At 41.9% G+C, this 17,857-nt stretch overlaps 1 protein-coding gene across 1 annotated transcript; it reads right to left on the bottom strand.

Annotated features, from left to right (window-relative positions):
* Positions 1-602: 602 nt before the first annotated feature.
* tada2a (transcriptional adaptor 2A) lies at positions 603-10,394 on the bottom strand. Its single transcript, XM_079166050.1, has 15 exons — positions 10,300-10,394; positions 9,693-9,799; positions 9,545-9,604; positions 9,367-9,458; positions 8,835-8,992; positions 8,247-8,335; positions 7,952-8,024; positions 7,779-7,842; positions 6,268-6,311; positions 4,117-4,227; positions 2,930-3,001; positions 2,456-2,588; positions 2,006-2,049; positions 1,544-1,623; positions 603-1,383 (listed from the first exon to the last, which is right to left on the bottom strand). The coding sequence occupies exons 1-15, from the start codon at positions 10,322-10,324 to the stop codon at positions 1,198-1,200; spliced, it is 1,338 nt and encodes a 445-aa protein (XP_079022176.1). The 5' UTR covers positions 10,325-10,394; the 3' UTR covers positions 603-1,197.
* Between the last annotated feature and the right edge of the window lie 7,463 nt (positions 10,395-17,857).

Genomic DNA, 17,857 nt, shown 5'->3' with positions numbered 1-17,857 from the left:
ATTTCGGCTCAGACGCTCCCCGGCGGTCGGTTATCATCAAAGGTTGAATCTACCGTTATAACCGGGCTGTTAGCTGAGGTTGATGCTCTGCTCAGATAAGCCTAACGGAGGCTGATGGCCTCCTGCTGGTGTTAGATTCATCACAGTTCTCACACCGTGCACAGATGGAGACAGAGGGGATCGAGTAACTGATGCCACTAACTGCCTGTGTCACTGTGGAGCATCATTAACAAATGCTGACAAAACCATCAGCTCAGCAGTGATCAGGCTGAATTTTATGACTCTACGATGAGATCTATAGTATACATACTCTGGAAACCTGTAGTGGCCATTCATAGACGGGAACATGTGATAGATTAACTTATACTACGAATTTAATACCGTAGTTAGAGCTACAGAGAATCATTATATATATATTGTGAAATCATAAAGTTGTTTGTCTGGCGTTAAGATCCATACCCATCGCCTCTGCTGCTTGCATCAGCTACATTGAGATCTTTATTTTGAAGTTTCCTTTAAAAACATTTGATTTCCCAATAATGTTCTATGAGGTTTCTTAAAAGAAATGACAGAAAATGTTTATAATTAGAGTTTGATAGTTAAGTTTATGAGCAGTTGTTGATTTACAGAGAACTGCTCCAGTGAAAGTAAATGTATTATTGAAAACTGAATCCACCATGTATGTTAAATTGTATGTTCGCCTGCAGAACATTTCATCTTTAGCTGAGCATTGACTGATGGATCATCTGATTATAAATTTGAATTAACTGAAATTAATGAATTAGAAAGGTACCAGTTGAACAGTCTCTGCTTCCCTTATAATTAAATTACACTATTGATTTACAGCTAATCACGTGTAACTTATGGGAAACTATGGGGCCTGTAAAATAAAGTGTTACCAGACATGTTTGTCAAAGTACGGCCAATTCAGCCACGTTTTTTTTTTTTCATGAACATTTTATGACAGGAGAAATAAATACATCCTCATTCAGCATGAGGCCCTGTTCTTCTGACAGAGTGTTATATGAGATTTTACATTTTAGACACAAGAACATAAACAGACCTTACAAATGTTACAAAATTTCAAAAAGGAGCAGCAACAATCTGAACCGCTAACATGACACAGGCTTACAATGTTACAAGATTAGAAAAACACGAACCACAATCCATTCTCCTCTGTGGTCAAATGACAGCTGGCTAGGCCTTAGTGATGTAGCCCTCCTTGATTAGGAAATCATAGATTTTACGCGTCTTGTTGACGTCGATCTTGATGAGCGCTCGGGCCTGTGCCAGCCGAAGCCCACCCTGCCGTCTGCACTCGTTCAGCAAGGCCTGCTTGTATTCCAGGTAGGCCCCCGGCACCAGACGCACAACCTGGCATAACTACAAGCACAAAACAAATACAAGGGAGTAAGAGACACTGCAAAACATGAACAATGTCTTATTTAAGGCTTCAGTATGCTTGTCAATCTAACTGAAACCTTGGTGGAATAGAGGGAGGTTGAGAGCACCAGTTTTGATAACTTTCTGAATCATGTCGTACCTCTTTCTCCCGCTCGTTGAGTTTCTCCGTCCCCGGCAACCCGGTCAGATTAAGAGGAGGGGCGCTCCGCCGACCTGTTGCTGTGGAGCACAAATTCAACAACAGTCAAACAGACATTCGCAGCACCCCAGTGTTGGTCTGCACTGCAAATAACATAACAGCAGGCTGACAACACGCAGTTAATTCCTCTGCTTGGAGGCGAAGGGGGAACAAATATTTACGATGAGAAAATGGTGTAAATATAGCCGCATGGGAGCGTGCTTCCTGTTTGTGCTCTAGAGGTTAAGGAAAGGCCGCTAATTTAAAAAAAAGGGAAAAACAGCAAGATAAATATGCATGTGGGCGCCTATTTCTCGAGTGTATTCATGGAGGAGCATCTGCAGCAATGTGACTGTGCCTGGGGCCGTGCAAAGGCAACAGAGAGGAGGGAGTACAGACGGAAAGGTGAGAGAAGCTGCATACCTGACACTGTGATTGTTGTGACAGCTGGAGTGATGCCAGCATCTCTGTAATCAGAAAGTCAAGTGTTAGCATCTCTTATTTATACACACACACACACACACACACACACACTTGTCCCACTTACACACAGCTCTTCTGGGCTTTGTTCACTATTCTCTACGCTCACTTGGATCCTCATCCAAAAAACATGAATCATCGCATAAAAGATTTCTTTTTTCATGGTGGAATAATTAGAGGAACTTGGATACCACCCAAAGAGCAGCGATCATTAAAAAGACTAAAAATACCGAAGAGACAGCGGTTTAAGTAGGATGCACAGCGGCATAAACGTCTGCTCTATTAGTCTCAGAACGGCTGTGTGCGAGTGTGATGACGGAGGTCGGCGTCTCCGAGGAGTGCGACTTCAGCAGCCCTTCTATTACACGCTGGATAACAAGCAGAAAGTCTCACATCGCAGCCTGTTTGCTGAGCCACTGCTGGCAGGCTCTGCCGTCCTGGATGTACTGCAGCACGTCACACAACATGGTCCGCTTCCGCCGCTCCTCCTCCCGCATTCGCTTCGACCGCTCGTACACCTTGGCACCTGAGAGTTGGTTACACAGAGAGGTCAGCAGAGACCACAATGGGTTCTGGGGGGGGGACTAATACTCGGGCAGTTTCTAGGTGAGACAACTCTAGCAGCTCAATACAATATTCAGTTCCTTGGTGTGCCGTGCATCAACACACTAGCCAAACATTATAAGTCCCCAAAATGATTCAAAGAGTCGCTGCACTGTTGCTGCAAATGAAACGGTTTGAAGCCAAACTCCAAATAAAGACTTTACCTCAAATATGAATATAAATACATTTTCCACGCTTACGCAGGAAACTTTGAAAATGAAGTTTTGTTGAACAGAGGACTGGAAAAGGTCAAACTAAACTCACTGCAGAAAGATTTGATCCCGGCCTTTCTGTACTCCTGCAGCCTGCGGATCTCCCTCCTCAGCTCAAACTCCACTGAGAGGGAAAAAGAGATGAAGGCAAATATGAACATGTACGCTTACGAAGACCGCTACTTGAACTCACTCTCTCACAACCACAGCTTGAGTCTCAACACTTCATACAACACAATGAATAAGCATTTTTGCATCACTCTGCTTCAAGAGGAGTTCATACAAATTCCAATGAATTTTGAAAAATGTAAAGTTTGAGATTGTGGGAAATGTGCTTTTTCGCTTACTGGAGCAGCCGGTTAGCTGAGCTCGGCACAAAGATTGGAAACGGGGTCGTATCTAAACGCTAACCCTCAATTTGCAAAACTTGAGGTAAGGCATTGACCTCAAAAGCCTACGGTTAGGATACGTCATTGGTTAGTGAGTCTCGCCTTTTAGCATATGTAGGGTTAAACAGCTTAATAGGCAGTGTCAGCTCGTTTTATCTGTCTGTCCGACGACTTTACTGTTTGGGTTCACTCTCACTGCTCTCATAGCTTCGTTGTTGTTCGAAGAAGGATGTAAAAAAGCTCTGGCTGGTGAGCAAAGTGGAGTATTTAGCAGCTAAAAGCCCATAAATCTCCCTCAGGAGTTGCTGGAGACCAGGGAGTATTGGACTTTCATTTATCAGGTAGAAACAGAAACAAAAGCCTCAACTTGTTTTTGCAGCCCGCCCATTTGGTCAAAGAAAATAAAATGATTGCAGTTTTACTTCGTATATAAAAACACCAAAATGGGAAAACAACAATTTGTCGTTGTGCAATGCTAAGCTCTATATTTAATGGAGAGATATACGAGTGGTATCAATCTTTCATCTGACTCTCCACCAGAAAACAGAAGAAATGAGTTAAGAAACATTTCTTGTTCGACGGAAATCTTCACCATCATCAAAACTCCAAATGAAAGAACATCTTGTTAAAAAAATGTGGAGAATCTACAACATTAAAGCTGTTCTGGTCATAGTGGAACAACATCTTACTGAGACACTTCATGTTGGTTTCCCCTTTAGGTTGTCACCCATTTGTACATTAAACCATACTGGGAATCTAATAAAAGGGGCACCTTGGAGAGGACTGGTTATATGAATTCTGTGTTTGTGGCTCTCAGAGCCCATCCGTGTGTACTCGGCCAGATACTAACGTGCATGGCTCTCAATGAATTTGTCGTGTTCAACTGGTCCAATCACTCTGGCAAAGCGTCTCATGACGTCATACAGCTCCTGCACCTCCTTTGGGTAACATCGCTCCAGCACTGAGAGGGGGAGGGAGGAGAGAAGTGAGAGGGAAGAAGATACAAACAAATAGAACAAGAAATATGAAAGAAATTAGATACTTTTACACATCAATGGTTGATGTGATGTTTTTGTGCATTTGAGGAAGAAGTGCAGTAATTTAGATTCTTTTTATTTGCCTGATTTCCCCCAAACTGCACATTTACTTTATGCATGTAAATAATATATAACTAGTATCTATTTCCAAAGTCCTTCTGTGGCTGTACTGCATACTGATCTTTACAGAACAGATTGTTTGGATCTGTACAGTGTTTTCCTCCCGGTATCTTTGCACACGATGCTCTGTACAAACATATCAAACAGAACTCCACTTCCTCTGTAAACTCTGTTGTACATATTGTTGTTGCAGTTTTGAAGCCAACGGCTATTGATTGTCAGTCAGCGCATCAACCTGCATGGCCGGGTTATGACGCACCAGACGGCACAACACGGGACTGCTTTTCAACTGACAGACTCAGTCTCATGTAATCCTCGCTAACCTTTTAACAAGGCTCAGTCTTCAGCCATGCTGGCGGCTCTGAGACGCTGTCATTAGGCAGAGTGGTGTTTTGAGCCAAATGTCAACACGCTAACATGCTGATGCTAAGCAGCCAAGCAGGCTCAAACCCTGCTCATTAGTATACGAGCAGATCATCTTTATACCTATGTTGTTTCTGTTGAACTATTTTACATTTCTTTGCTGTACTGAAACCTGCATCAACGTCAGAGCCAAATGTCTTAAATTCAGTTTTGTTTTAGATTTTCTCTACAAATTCAGAGCCTGATTGAAGAGCAACAACAAGAACATGTATTAAACTATCAGATCAAGCAACCCAGCTGCATTAAAAAGAAACTCGTAAGCATTTAACTCTACACTCATGCACACACACACTCTCTGAAGAGCTGGCCGTGTGCGTCTCAAAGCGTTGCCCGTGTTGCTGAGTAACAGACAAGTGTCAGAGCCAGAGAGGAAAGCTGTTGTGTGGGTGTGAGAGGAGTGCTTGTGTGTGTGTGTGTGTGTGTGTGTGTAAGTCATTAGGCTCCTGCATGCAAGTGCTAATGAGCAGCTGGCATCTCAGGCGAAAAACATGAAGTCATGTTTTTAAACAAAAACAGTGGACACACAGACACCCAAACCGGACTTCTGTGTGGCTGCACGCAAACAAAACAACACACACTTGAATGATTGAATGTAACGAGTCCATACAGGACGTCACACAGACTGCCGCCCTGAAAACAACAACAACGGTGGTCAATGTGCCTCCAGCACTCACTGAGACATGATACTGTGAGCCTCCCGGGGCTCCGATACTGCCTCCATTATTGCATGTGAGACACACACACACACACACACACACACACACACACACACACACACACACACACACACACACACACTCTTTGACAGTCTCCATGACAACCGATCTGCAGCTCTGCAGCTCCTCTGAGTTCCCCTTTTGTCTTGAAAGACCGGGGAGATAAGGGAATGGAGGGTGGAAACAAGGGAGGGCTAACTGGAGGCTGGAGGACGCATAAATAAAACATGAGGGGAGAACTCTTCAACTCCCAAACCAGACAATTTCACAGAGCAACAGGTGGAGGTGTAACGATGGGCTGTGTGGACCCTCGCTGTCTCACCCCCCCTCAAAAAAACCCCCAAAGATGCAAAGAATTATATTACTGAGCTCGCAGCTAAAATCCAACCTTTGACGAGTGGATCAATAAAAGAGCCCTGCATTTCATTCATCATGGCCGCAGCGCTCACCACACAGGGATCTATTCTTAGTGAAGCAACCACGCCGAGGCACGCTGGCAAACAGACTATTCGCAGCCTCGATCATCAATACGAACTCCATCAGTTGCCACACGTAAGCTCCCTGAGGGGGGCCACGGAGGTTAACGGTGGTTATTAAGCTGCAGTTGTTTTCGCATCCATAGAAACCCTAAGCAGCGATTTGGCTGCTACATATCAGAACACAGAGTCACAGACGAGCCAGTGTGAGGTTCACGAGAGGACTTACTCTGGAATTTCCGCAGGTTGATCAGTCCGTGGTCTCTGATGACCCTGCGGGAAATCAAGATGTAGGCTTTATTATTATGCATGTTCATATTTTGATTGCTGTGTCTCTGCAACATTAAGCCCGGCATTTACCCATATGCAACTATCTCGGCTGGTATAGTGTATAAAGTCATCATGGCATTAAAAAGCCCATAAATACACCCGTCTTGTACACAGCAGCTAGGTGAAATGTGTTCAATGAGAGGAGGGAACGCATTCCACCGTGCTTGGGGAGCACAAACTCGTTAACCTTTGCTGTAATGGATCTATCACTAAATCACTGTGGATGCCCCAAGAATGGCAGCTAATAGGCTGAAGGTGGAGGAGATTCAAATGCAAATTCTTTATTTCACAGAAAACTAGGCAACAAGGCAACTGGGGCTGCAACTACCCTTTACTTTCATCCCTCCTCTTCAAAATGTTTTGGTTTGACCAACTGTCCGAAACCTATGCTAATCAAGTACACTCAGTTGCCACTTTATTAGGTACACCTGGCAAAACCTTTTGCAGTCTAACACAACCGTCTTTGGATAATAATCCTCCTACCCTCATGAAGGATATAGTGTTCACTGTTGACTCAACTAAACCATGTGATCGTTTTGAAGCACGTAGTTTGTGGTACCGTTGAGCTGAAACGTGTTTTACTGGCAGGTGTTTCTATTATTTAGTCTACCCTTATTGGTATAAGTGTGATGGACATTTTAGTTGACAGTCAAAACGGTTGATTATTTTTCTTTTGATCCACCAAGTGTTTCAGCTCTGAAGACAAATGTAAATTAGAGCAAAGGTGTCATATGTAGCCACTAAAGGTGTTTTTAGAGAGATTACTGTTTTTTCTGAAATACATAACATACACATTCTGTGGGCTTTTAAACATTTTCCAAACGTTACAGCTGTGCCAAAAGCTGGGCAAAATGTCAGTTTGGCATGCACAGCATTCACTGGTATGAATAGCAGTAAACCTTAACAGGAGGGTCGAGTGTGGTAGACTCTTTTGACACGTATTACATCTTTTGCCATGCTATGCTTTTTGCCATCATCATGCACACCTGTGACATGAGACCTTTCTGCTTGCACCGGAACGACTCACTGTAGCTTTGTAATGAGAGCCTGAAAAAAACGGCTTAAATATGCAATTAGGATCACTCTGCTGAACAATTCCAGTCTCCCAGGACTCGTGTCTTTAAAGTGCTTATAACAAAATAATAATACAGTTTAGAAATGATGAATATATGAGCATTTGAATTTGAATTCATTAATATTAAGAAGGTACAGATAGCGGTTTTTAATTTCGTATGAAATGCATTCATTCAACCTGAAAGCATAAAAATAATTCCGGAGGGAATGAGGCTTCAAAAGGTCAATGACGAAGTTTAAAGTGCCACCTAGTGACAGACAGCGGTCATTACACGATGCCAAACACATCAATACGGATTATTCATTCATTTAATGGAGAAAAAAAACATGACCTACTTTTTCCTTCGCTGTCTCTCTCTTAGTCTTGAATGATAAATATCAACAACTGAAAGCTTGAGTGCTGAAATAGAAAAAAACACACATGAGTGAAAGTTGTAGTTCACACCATCTTCAATTTCCAAAATGAAAAACAATTTAATAAAAAAAAACTATATTTAGATTCTACACACCACGTAGGATGTCCGAATCATCATCCACAAAGTCGATGTCTTTCAAATCCCATTCTGCGTAGTTGTCAAACTCCTAGCAGGACAGAGAAAAATCAGTTTCATAATGATACCAGGTAGGTGCTCATATTCAAAAACAAATCATGAGTGAAAGCAAATAATACAACAATAAGAGCATGAGTCACTGTTTCAATATCTTTTAGCAATGAGCCATCTAGTGGCCATTTCTTTTCTTTATTCACGTTGACAGGTTCTGTCAACATAGATGATGAGGTACAGGGCGCAGGTCTCCCCTCACCTCCATGAAGTCTGCTCTGGCAGGCATGTATCCAGCCATGTCTCGAGACAGCACAGAGTCAAATGTAGGCCGCGGAGGATCATCAGTGGCTGGAAGATACAATAACATTTGAGCATTTCCTCTGTGTTGTGCATGAAAACAAGAAATCAGCCTTTTGAATATGTATAGCAATCATAAGAAATATCAGAGATGTGAAGAGTTCCTCTCCCTGCTGCGTGAACGTGACAGTGAAATGTTTGTCGAGCTCTCAAACGTTGGGACAGATGGAGACCTCGAGACCTCTAGAAACTGAGACAAGTTCCTGACTCAGCAACTCCTTCTGTCCAACAAGTCAGTATCAGGCTTCAAGTTTCATCTCTTTTCAGTTACTAAATGTAAATCACTATCCTGGCTGCTCTGAAGGCCCATAATCAATGCTGCTATCATTTTCAAAACCTAATATAGTTTAATATTAAAAGGCAGACAGGGCTGATGGCTGGGAGGAGGCAACACATAACTAAACCCGACCAATATGAAATGAAATGTCTTATTCTTGCTGTAACGTTAGTGAAGACGACAACAAAGGAGGCAGATAACGTGGATACTGACGTTTGAAGGGAATCGCGCCCTCTGCAAAGCGCGAGTCTTTTGTTTTCCGGAGGCTGAGCAAGGTGGAGGAGAACAGCGGGTTGTGGATGAAGTTCTTCATATAGTGGCTCTCGCATTCCTCTTTGGTTTTCGTGCGCATCTGATACGCTACATCCTGCCTGCAGGAGACAAATGGCACAAATAGAAAGTGTTAGTGTGCAACAATAGCTCAAGGAAAATATGACTGAATCCACCAGGTTGTAAATATTCTATACACATCACGCAGTGCAGTACAATGTGGACAAAATGTATTTCAGTCATCCAAATAATAACTGGAAAGGCCTTTCACAGTCAGTCACAGTTACTCTACAAGTTTGAGTCCAATAAAATGAAAAGGTGGAGGTAAATATGAGGGAGGAACGTAATATCCAGATAAACATGGACTGTTAGGTAAAGATGTCTTTTCCGCCTCAACAAGCCGTTATCTTGGTATCAACACTTTGACGACTGACCAAGAAACTGACTTACGAGCTACAAGTGACAAAGCGCTCACCAGTTTCCAAAGCCACAGTCCATGACCGCTTCCAACAGGGACACCTCCTCCTGTGCCGTCCACCCAGGCTCCAGCACAGGGAAGTCTGATGTCTGCATTGGGAGTAAAGAGAGAGCGTAAACAGTAAGTGTGTGGTGAGGGTCTGAATGTGCCAAACATTTTGATTTATTCTACTCACCATGATTTCATATTTGTGATCACTCTCATGCTTCTTGTATTCAAATCCTTTGGTGAAACACTGAAATAAAAATTTTTTAAAAAGCATTTAATTTCAGTTGGTGAATAAACAAGAGCACTCATAACATGTGGGTACATTTGGTACTCACCTGGAGGCAGAGTAAGAAAGGAGAGGGTCCACATTCTGCACACTTGATGTAAGGCTCAGTCAGATGAGAGGAGCAGCCTCTGCATGGTGGTTTATCAAAAGGATCATCTGAAACCAACATGATGAGTGTTTAAACACCGACTAACAAGACAAACATGAGCTATGATGCTAAACTGATCACTTACAAACTAGACAAGGCTGTTGGTACAGTGTTCTTTCAGAGCAAACTAAAGTTGAAGCCAGCGAATGCTGATCCTCGGCTGTAAACAAACCACTGCATCAAACGGTAACGTTAGCCTTAATGCTAACTATGCTAACGCTGCTTGTAAAGCTTAACTAATGATGTTTAACTATCTCAGCTTCGTAGCTATCTTTTCCGAAAGTTATCAGACAGTAAACCACGCGATATGTCGTTTTAGCGACAACATATGTTCAAAGACTGACAAATGTGCCGACATGTAAATACAGCTATCGCTATATGTGCTAACGCTAGCACAGCCATGCTAGCTGCAGGGGAGCTGATGCAGTCATCCACAGATACCTCGCGACATGTTCAGAGAAGAGCTGCAGCAGTTACACTCAGCTATAGTAGTAATACCGATACTTACTTCCGAAAGATGCCAGGCGGTCCATAAGACAACAGTTTTAACAAAACTAAAACCACAATGATGTTTTTCTTCTTGTTCTTCTTTCAGGTTAAAGGTAGCTCAGTGTTGCATTACTGCCATCTTCTGGAGGAAGCGAAGTGTGCCGTTCAGATTACTGTGTCCTAATCTTAATTTAGTCATTTATCATATTAAATCAAGTTTCTTTATTGCAAGTTTGTCATATAACATTATTGTGTTGTCATATTACAGTGAAGCAGTTATTGGCAATACAATTCTTAGTTCTCAGGCTCCCTCCAACAATGCTCATACAAATACATAGCAATAAAACACTGCGGAATAAAATGTAATCTAAAACCTAAAATAGTGCATGAGTTAAATAAAATATAGCAATACCAAAGGTATATATATATATATATATATATGTGGTGTACAGTATTTACACAATAAATAAACTCTAATGCAAAACAAGTTGTGCAGGTATGTAGTAAATGTATTTGCGTAAGGAGAACTAAAGATAAATGCACCTGATTTGATACTGAACAGAGCAGAAACGGAGTCACTACAGATTAGAACATTGTTTGGTTTGATTTGTCCAACCTAATACAAAGCCATTAGAATGGCAAACAACTCTTTAAACTTTAAGTTTGTTTGTATATTTCAACTCTGATTATCAGTTATCAGATCTTTCTATCCATCTGTTAAAACCTGCACACAGTCTTTATATCGCTGTCTGTACATCGCTTATAACTATAAAACTTATTTTCTCCGACTGCACTTTTATTTCTGACCTTCAATTAAAAAAAAAAGATAACAAAACAAAATGTTTCAACTGTCTCTAAATTATTTTCTTACAGTTCAAAATGAATATTATCTTTAATTGTCTTTTGTGGGAAGAACATTAATGTTGTTTTTTTGTTTTTAACTGACAACTTAAATCTGCACGCTCCCCCACTTTCAACTGGATTCATTTCCATTTTATATTTCCATAACTAATGATACATTTTCAAAATTGTCATGTTCATAATTCAGAATGGTATAGGATTTATCACACTCCATTTTCTACATCATACTAAATGGACATTTCAGATCCTGCTTTGACCTCTCTCTCAGGCTACATCCACAGTATACATTTCCGCCTAGCGTCCTCCGGAGGGTTAGAGCACCTAACACGAAGGAGTTTGTCTAGTCGGTGTATTCTGTTTTCTTTCTTTCCCATCATTCAGGAGAACACAGTTTGTTGACATAGCCTCGGTCGCAGTGTGACATGCTGTGTGCTTTTTAAATGCTTCTGTTCTGTGTTTAAGCAAATATAGAAAAAGTAACAAAAATGCCCCCAAAAAACTTGAACTTAAAAAACAGAACATTTTCAATGATTTGTGTGAAGTTTATTATTGTCATCTTAATTCAAGGAATAAAGGGACAGTGGCCTGTCTCCGTTCTACCACAAGGTGTTGATCTTGCACCGTTTCTGTTAAGAAAACAATAAACGCCTTGAAGGTCTCTCTTTGTCTTTCTCTGCACACAGACAACCACCTGAGCTTTGTACAGGCCAATGTATGTTAAGTTGAATAATGGACAGACAGATTATTTTCCCTCCTGAAATCCACCCTAGTACAGAATGACTTGCCCTGAAAACAGCTCATGGTAATGCCGTAAATATCTATGATTCCTGATATTTCCCAGTGCCTTCATGTGCTTTGGCCCTCTGAATCAAACACAACTTATGCTACTCAAGGACACCCATGGTGACTGCACATCAGGGGACCTAGCAAAAAACAAATATATCAAAGCCTTGATACATAAAACTCTGCTGGCCTCAAAACCACTCAAAATAAGTAAGAAAGTATGTTTTTATTTGTATGATTTGAATGAAATGATCGTTTGATTCAGTAGAGATGCAACAATTGCAGCTGGAAACCATCTGACATGACAAAGTAATGGTAATGTTGAACTAGGCCTATCACTTTACAACCACAGGTGCAACTTATTCAACTTGGGGGGGGGGGGTTATTATAACTGATGCCACAAAATGTGTAACACACTCTTTAACTTTTGCAAATAATCTTAGTAAGAGCTGAAAAAAAGGGTGCAGAGTGTGTGGCTACTAAACCGCAGATGCTCTCGTTTCCTCTGTTTACTCTGAGCCATGTCTGTGAGGACGATCTACAGTGACAAGTGCGTTCATATGCAGCGTACCCTGCGTCCCGTCTCCTGACCCTCTAGGGTTGCCTTAGACCTCTGGGGACAGTCTCAGTCATCATGCCCTGAGCAACACAGATTCATGAGTAACGACAAAGCGGCCTCCCGACAGACTGTGCACAATGAAGGGACAGTTGTACTTTCCCTCTCGGTGGAATTTCCATCTAACTGCCAGAACGCAGTCTGTTTAACAATCCTGTGAGAGCGTTATGATTTATTTATCTTGAAGAGAGGAACTTCTCTTTTTTTTGTGTGACAGTTTCACCCTGAACGACCCTCACTGATGCTCACAACAACTGTATTTAAACACGAAAACGTTAGGAACACCCAAACATTACACCCATTTGAGATTTCTGAACATCTCAACCCAAAATAGTGGGTGTCAACATGCTGCTCTAACACTCTGCTCTCCGGAGAAGACAAGATTTCTTCCCCCTGACTGCAGGGATTTGCTCCCATTCTGCCACAAGAGCATTAGTGAAGTCCAGTGCTGATGTTGGGCGATAAGGCCTGGCTCTGCTTTCAATGTTCCAGTTCATCCTGAAGGTGTTGGATAGGTGTTGAGTCAGACCAGTAAAGTTCATCCACACAAAGCTCCATAAAGAAAAGCTTTTCCTGGCTTTGTCATGTTGAAACAAGAACTTTAACAAACTGTTGGAAGCATATACTGATGTCTAAAATATCATTGTATTCTGCAGCATTAAGAGTTCGCTGCAGTACTGACAGTACAGTAGCCTCTATATGAATTTAATAAAACAACATTCTCACCGCCAGCCAATTTGAAATGCCAACGTCAGCATATGTGGGAGCATACTGTTTAAAATCACATCTTGGCAGTGAATACGGGCAGAATCCATTAACAACATGGAGACTAACAAAGAAAATAATGTCAGCCGCAGAGAGTGACATGTGTGCTCCCTTACGACGGCCCCTGCTGCAGCATCACTGCCTGTGGGCAGACAACCTGCTGTCTCTCCAGCCACATGCCACCCCCCCGCCTACCCACAGTGCTTCTCTCTCCTATGCCTTCACTGCCCTGAAAGGCCAGGCAAACCCCCAGCCTGCAGGCCTCACACTGCTAATGTGGATCAAAGACTGAGAGCCCTGGGGTTTCTCTGCTATAGACGTGTGCCAGATTATACACCGGCCAAACAAACTCACACCCCCCACCCCATTACATCCTTAAAAACTCCCCCAGTCTCTGCCCACTCTTTTGCCTCTTACCAAAGCACTTCCCAGCTGCTGTGATTTGAATATGAGGGCCCCTGTGAAGAAAAGAGGGCATCTGGCACACGCCTTAGAGGCTAAGAAAAAGTGTTAAACTGCTCCTGTCATGGAAATGTTCTGAAACAAGATTAAGCCTCTTTAAAAAAGCCAAGAGGTAAAATGGACACAAGCCCTTAAATAAGTTCAGACAAAAGGCAACACGGTGAGACACCTGGGTAACGTCGATATCCTCACAATGGAGTGGTTGCTTGGAGTGGTCGTACAGGTTGAGAGCATTGCTTTGTAAATTGGATTCGTGGGTAAAGTTCAGCACTGAAAATTATATTTCTTTAGTTATAAATTAAGAACATGTGAGGGATAATTTGGGTCATCACTCTCTAAAGGATGCTTAGTTATTAGACTACCTGCTCCCATCTTGGCACTACTGCTCATTAGCATACAGTTATTGAATGGAAATACTTCATTGTGTCCAGGGAAGATATTTTATTGGGTCTACTGATTACATTTTTTGGCATTTTTAGTGACGGTAATTCACAATGAAGTCAATGCAAAAGCATGACACCCTATATGTTATGTTTGAAACTCAATAAATAGCACAAATACTCTTTTTTCTCTCATTGATTTTGATTCAATCTAAATTTTAAAAGTAAATTGTCTTACGTATTACATAACATATTCCATTAAGATTTACAAGGGAGCAGAGATGGCATGCAGTGTGGTGCAATGTTAGATTTTATGTCTCTAACTTTTAATAGTAGTTATTCTACATAATTTCCTGATATGTCCCTCCTACACAGCTGCAGAGACGTTAGATGATAGCCCTGCAATGCCTTACATAAGGGCATTTTGACAATTAGGTGTGGAGTTTACAGACTATGCAGCGACCCTCCATTTATAAAGGGGCTCTCCACCTCCCTGGTGTGCCTAAAGTGCCTAAAAACAAGCAGACAAGTAATTAAACCCAAATTAACATGATATAACACAATATACTATTGAGTTCCATTATTTTTTTAATATGAGGTATGTACCCTGGTTTACTTTAGGAAATGAAATGGAACCCATGACTTTTTTTGACCTTTGGTAAGCCTTGTTTCCTCCATCTCTCATTTGTCTCATGTGACAAAAATGGCGTGAAGTTACATTTTATTACCATTCGGAGGGTTTACAATCAGTTGAGATTCTGCTGTTAACCATAAACTAATCCATGCTGTGTGAGAAGATCTTTTACGATACCAAACCAAACGTGAGTCACACAGAGAAGTTAACATACTATCAGATCCTTGCGTGGTGCAAAGTGACTCAGGGCAGAGCTATGTGTCTTTAAACAGAGAGATCATGCGTTGAGGAAACTCTCGATAAGTATCACATTTCTGGCTCTCGATAAGTATCACATTTTTGGCATTGTGAGGCGCAGCTGTTGATCTTAATTTTCCTGTTGTACACGTTTGCTTTCATCCAGGTCTTGTATTAAGTGGAGAGTTTTTAGTCGGGTTCAAATGGCTCTTGACATGCAGCACTCGACACTGCTGATTTATATGCAAGCACAAGCCGTGAGGTGTTGAAGAAATTAAGATGACTCTGCATTAAGTGTTATATAAATGTCAATAACAATCCACAATGACTTCCCTTCATATCCACAAAGTACTCAAGCAGTGTTAGCTGTGAATACATTAATGAAAACAGATGCCTCCCACACAAATGTGTCATCAGTTTATTTTTGCTGAACGAGAGATTCCCACTACATATGTTCCTCCTCCCCGTGAGCTCGGTGGACATCCTCTCCCCACGGCCAAGGTAACACCGAGGAATCAGCACAGCGAGAGTTCAGGGAGGTCAACAAGTGGGTGTGGAATGCAAGTATTTCCCACGCGGCGTACCTCGACGCACAAGCCCTGAGAAAACATGTGTCAGGCCTCAGCACAGCAAACTGCAAATCCACAAAGTCTACTTGGAAGTTGTATCCAAAGGGCAACGGCGGTGGAGGAGCCATCAGGTTAATTCAAACACTCTGGGGAGCAGGACAACAGTGGTGGAGGAAGCACTCAGATCCCTTACTTAAATCAAGTTAATAAAATACATCACTGCGTTCAAAATCCCCCTCAAGAGGCAGTAGCTAAATGTACTTTAAGTGTCAAAAGTACAACATTCCCCTTAAATATTGAGTGAAAGTACCACCACAGCAGGAAAAATATAGACATAGTGGGAAATGTCGAGACTATGTACCCCGCTGAGACCCAGCTGTGGATGGAAAAAGAGCTCCCCATGTGAACCGCACCGTGTTTCCTATGTACCTCTTACGGCAGAGCGGCTCCACCACAACACTGTCAGAACACATCAGCTGCTGGAGCCTTGACAGCTTCCACACTCGGGCTCTCCCAGTGGCGCTCTGGAGAGACACCACAGGCCTGTTGCTTTAGTCCCGCTCCTAGCAGCCCGTTCAGCCTGCCTGGGTCCCAGCACATTGCAGAGGGCTCCCTAACACAATATGCCCCTCGGCTTGATCTGGGGGAAGAATGGCGATGTGCATTATGCATTGTCTATGGTGGGTTTTGGGAGAATGGACAGAAACAACAGTGAGGGTTCACACAGGACAATGTAAAAAGTTTTTTTTTTTCATAAAAGGCTGATCTATTCTAGCTGGAGCATGAATTGCCTTGAGCTCTAGAGCTTCTATGAGAAGAATAATATCCTCAGAGCGTGACGGGATGACCTCATTGTAAACTAAAGAGAGCGTCCAGTTAATCTATAATGTCTTCTTTCTACAGGGTGGCTAAAAATGTGTCACGTCATCACCATATTCTGCTCTCACAGTGGTATGCAGCCAGTCAGTATAGAGTGAAAGTATTCTTGGTTTTCACCTGCTCTTTTAGAAGTGAATGTGTGCTGAAGTGAGCAATGAATGGCCGTCAGGGTCAGAGCAGGAATGCAATGACAACAGCATGAGAGAGACAGAGAGATATAGACGCATGCATGTTGGTTAGACATCAGCAGCCTCCCACACAGCCACCAATTCATGGTTACGGCCTGTCTGCTTTACACTACAGCAGAAACGTATATATATATATATATAAACTCTGCCTGGGTGTCCACTGTGGGTTTTCTGTGGGACCAGATCACTGGAGGGGGTTAACCAGCTGTTGGGTGGGGGATTTTGACGTTTTGCCAATTTAACAGTTCACAAGAGTACAAAGTGTGCTATTAACAGTCTGATTGTTGTCAATGAACCCAGTGTAACGACACCAAACAGCAGAGGGACACATATGACATGCTGTTGCCAACTTGCAGACATCACAGCCCAGAGACGGGCCAAAGGGGTAAATTTACAAGTACATCACAGTGGGCCATTTAGTGAGAAGGTGTGATATGTCAGCCAAGACCAGGCAAGTGACTTCAATCTAAAAGGGATGTTTTGGAAATAAACTAAATATGAGTTTTGTGCTGATTATAAGAGAAAACACGCCAAAACGTCAGCTGTTTTGTGTGCTTTTTTAGCGCTTCAAATAATGGTGATCTTTTTCTGGTATTGATTTAGTCTAAGGTAAAAGAATAGTAAAAATGCCTGTCACAAGTTCACAGTGATCTTCAAGTTGTTTTAATATGAAAAACAAAAACAGATCTGAAAGAAAACTGGAACTGGAAACACAGAATGCCTGGGATTTGGCCTCAACATCCTGTTTTCCACATTTAAGTGGCTCTAAAGTTGGAAAAATAATGTTAATCCACACTGTCTGGCAGACTTATGTGTATTTTCCGCATGATGCAACTCTACATTGAAACTATATGATGTTACAGATATATTTAAAGCCAAGAACCAATGTTTTTTATTAGTAAACTATTTCACAAAATGGAAACATTCCAGATGTCTTGTGCATCATTTTATACACATTTCTTGAAAATACAGTGCAATGTATTTTGGTATCTTTGGAAAGTTTGGGATATCCAGAAGAATTTTAAATAAACGTCTGTGTAATTAAAGTGGTTATAATCAATATGTTTCCATACTAATATGGTAACATGGCATCAAATGTTTGGGGAATGTGTGTGAAAGGAGTCACTTGTATGAACCTACAGAGAATTATCAGCCGAATCTGCAGCTCCTCCCGGCTTTACAGAGCTTTATAGCAAGTTTCAG

The sequence above is a fragment of the Pholis gunnellus genome (assembly GCF_910591455.1).
Source record: "Pholis gunnellus genome assembly, chromosome: 9".
Lineage (NCBI taxonomy): Eukaryota > Metazoa > Chordata > Actinopteri > Perciformes > Pholidae > Pholis > Pholis gunnellus.
The sequence above is the reverse complement of the archived record's forward strand: the minus strand, read 5'-3'. Positions and strand labels throughout refer to the sequence as shown.

Bases quoted from the DNA above. Each gene is read 5' to 3' on its own strand.
- tada2a (XM_079166050.1), bottom strand. From the start codon at position 10,324: ATGGACCGCCTGGCATCTTTCGGAA. The intron at 8,993-9,366 runs GTGAGCGCTTTG...TGTCTCCTGCAG, and splicing joins GACTGTGGCTTTGGAAACTG to GCAGGATGTAGCGTATCAGA. The intron at 3,002-4,116 runs GTTAGTATCTGG...TTTCCCTCTCAG, and splicing joins ATTCATTGAGAGCCATGCAC to TGGAGTTTGAGCTGAGGAGG.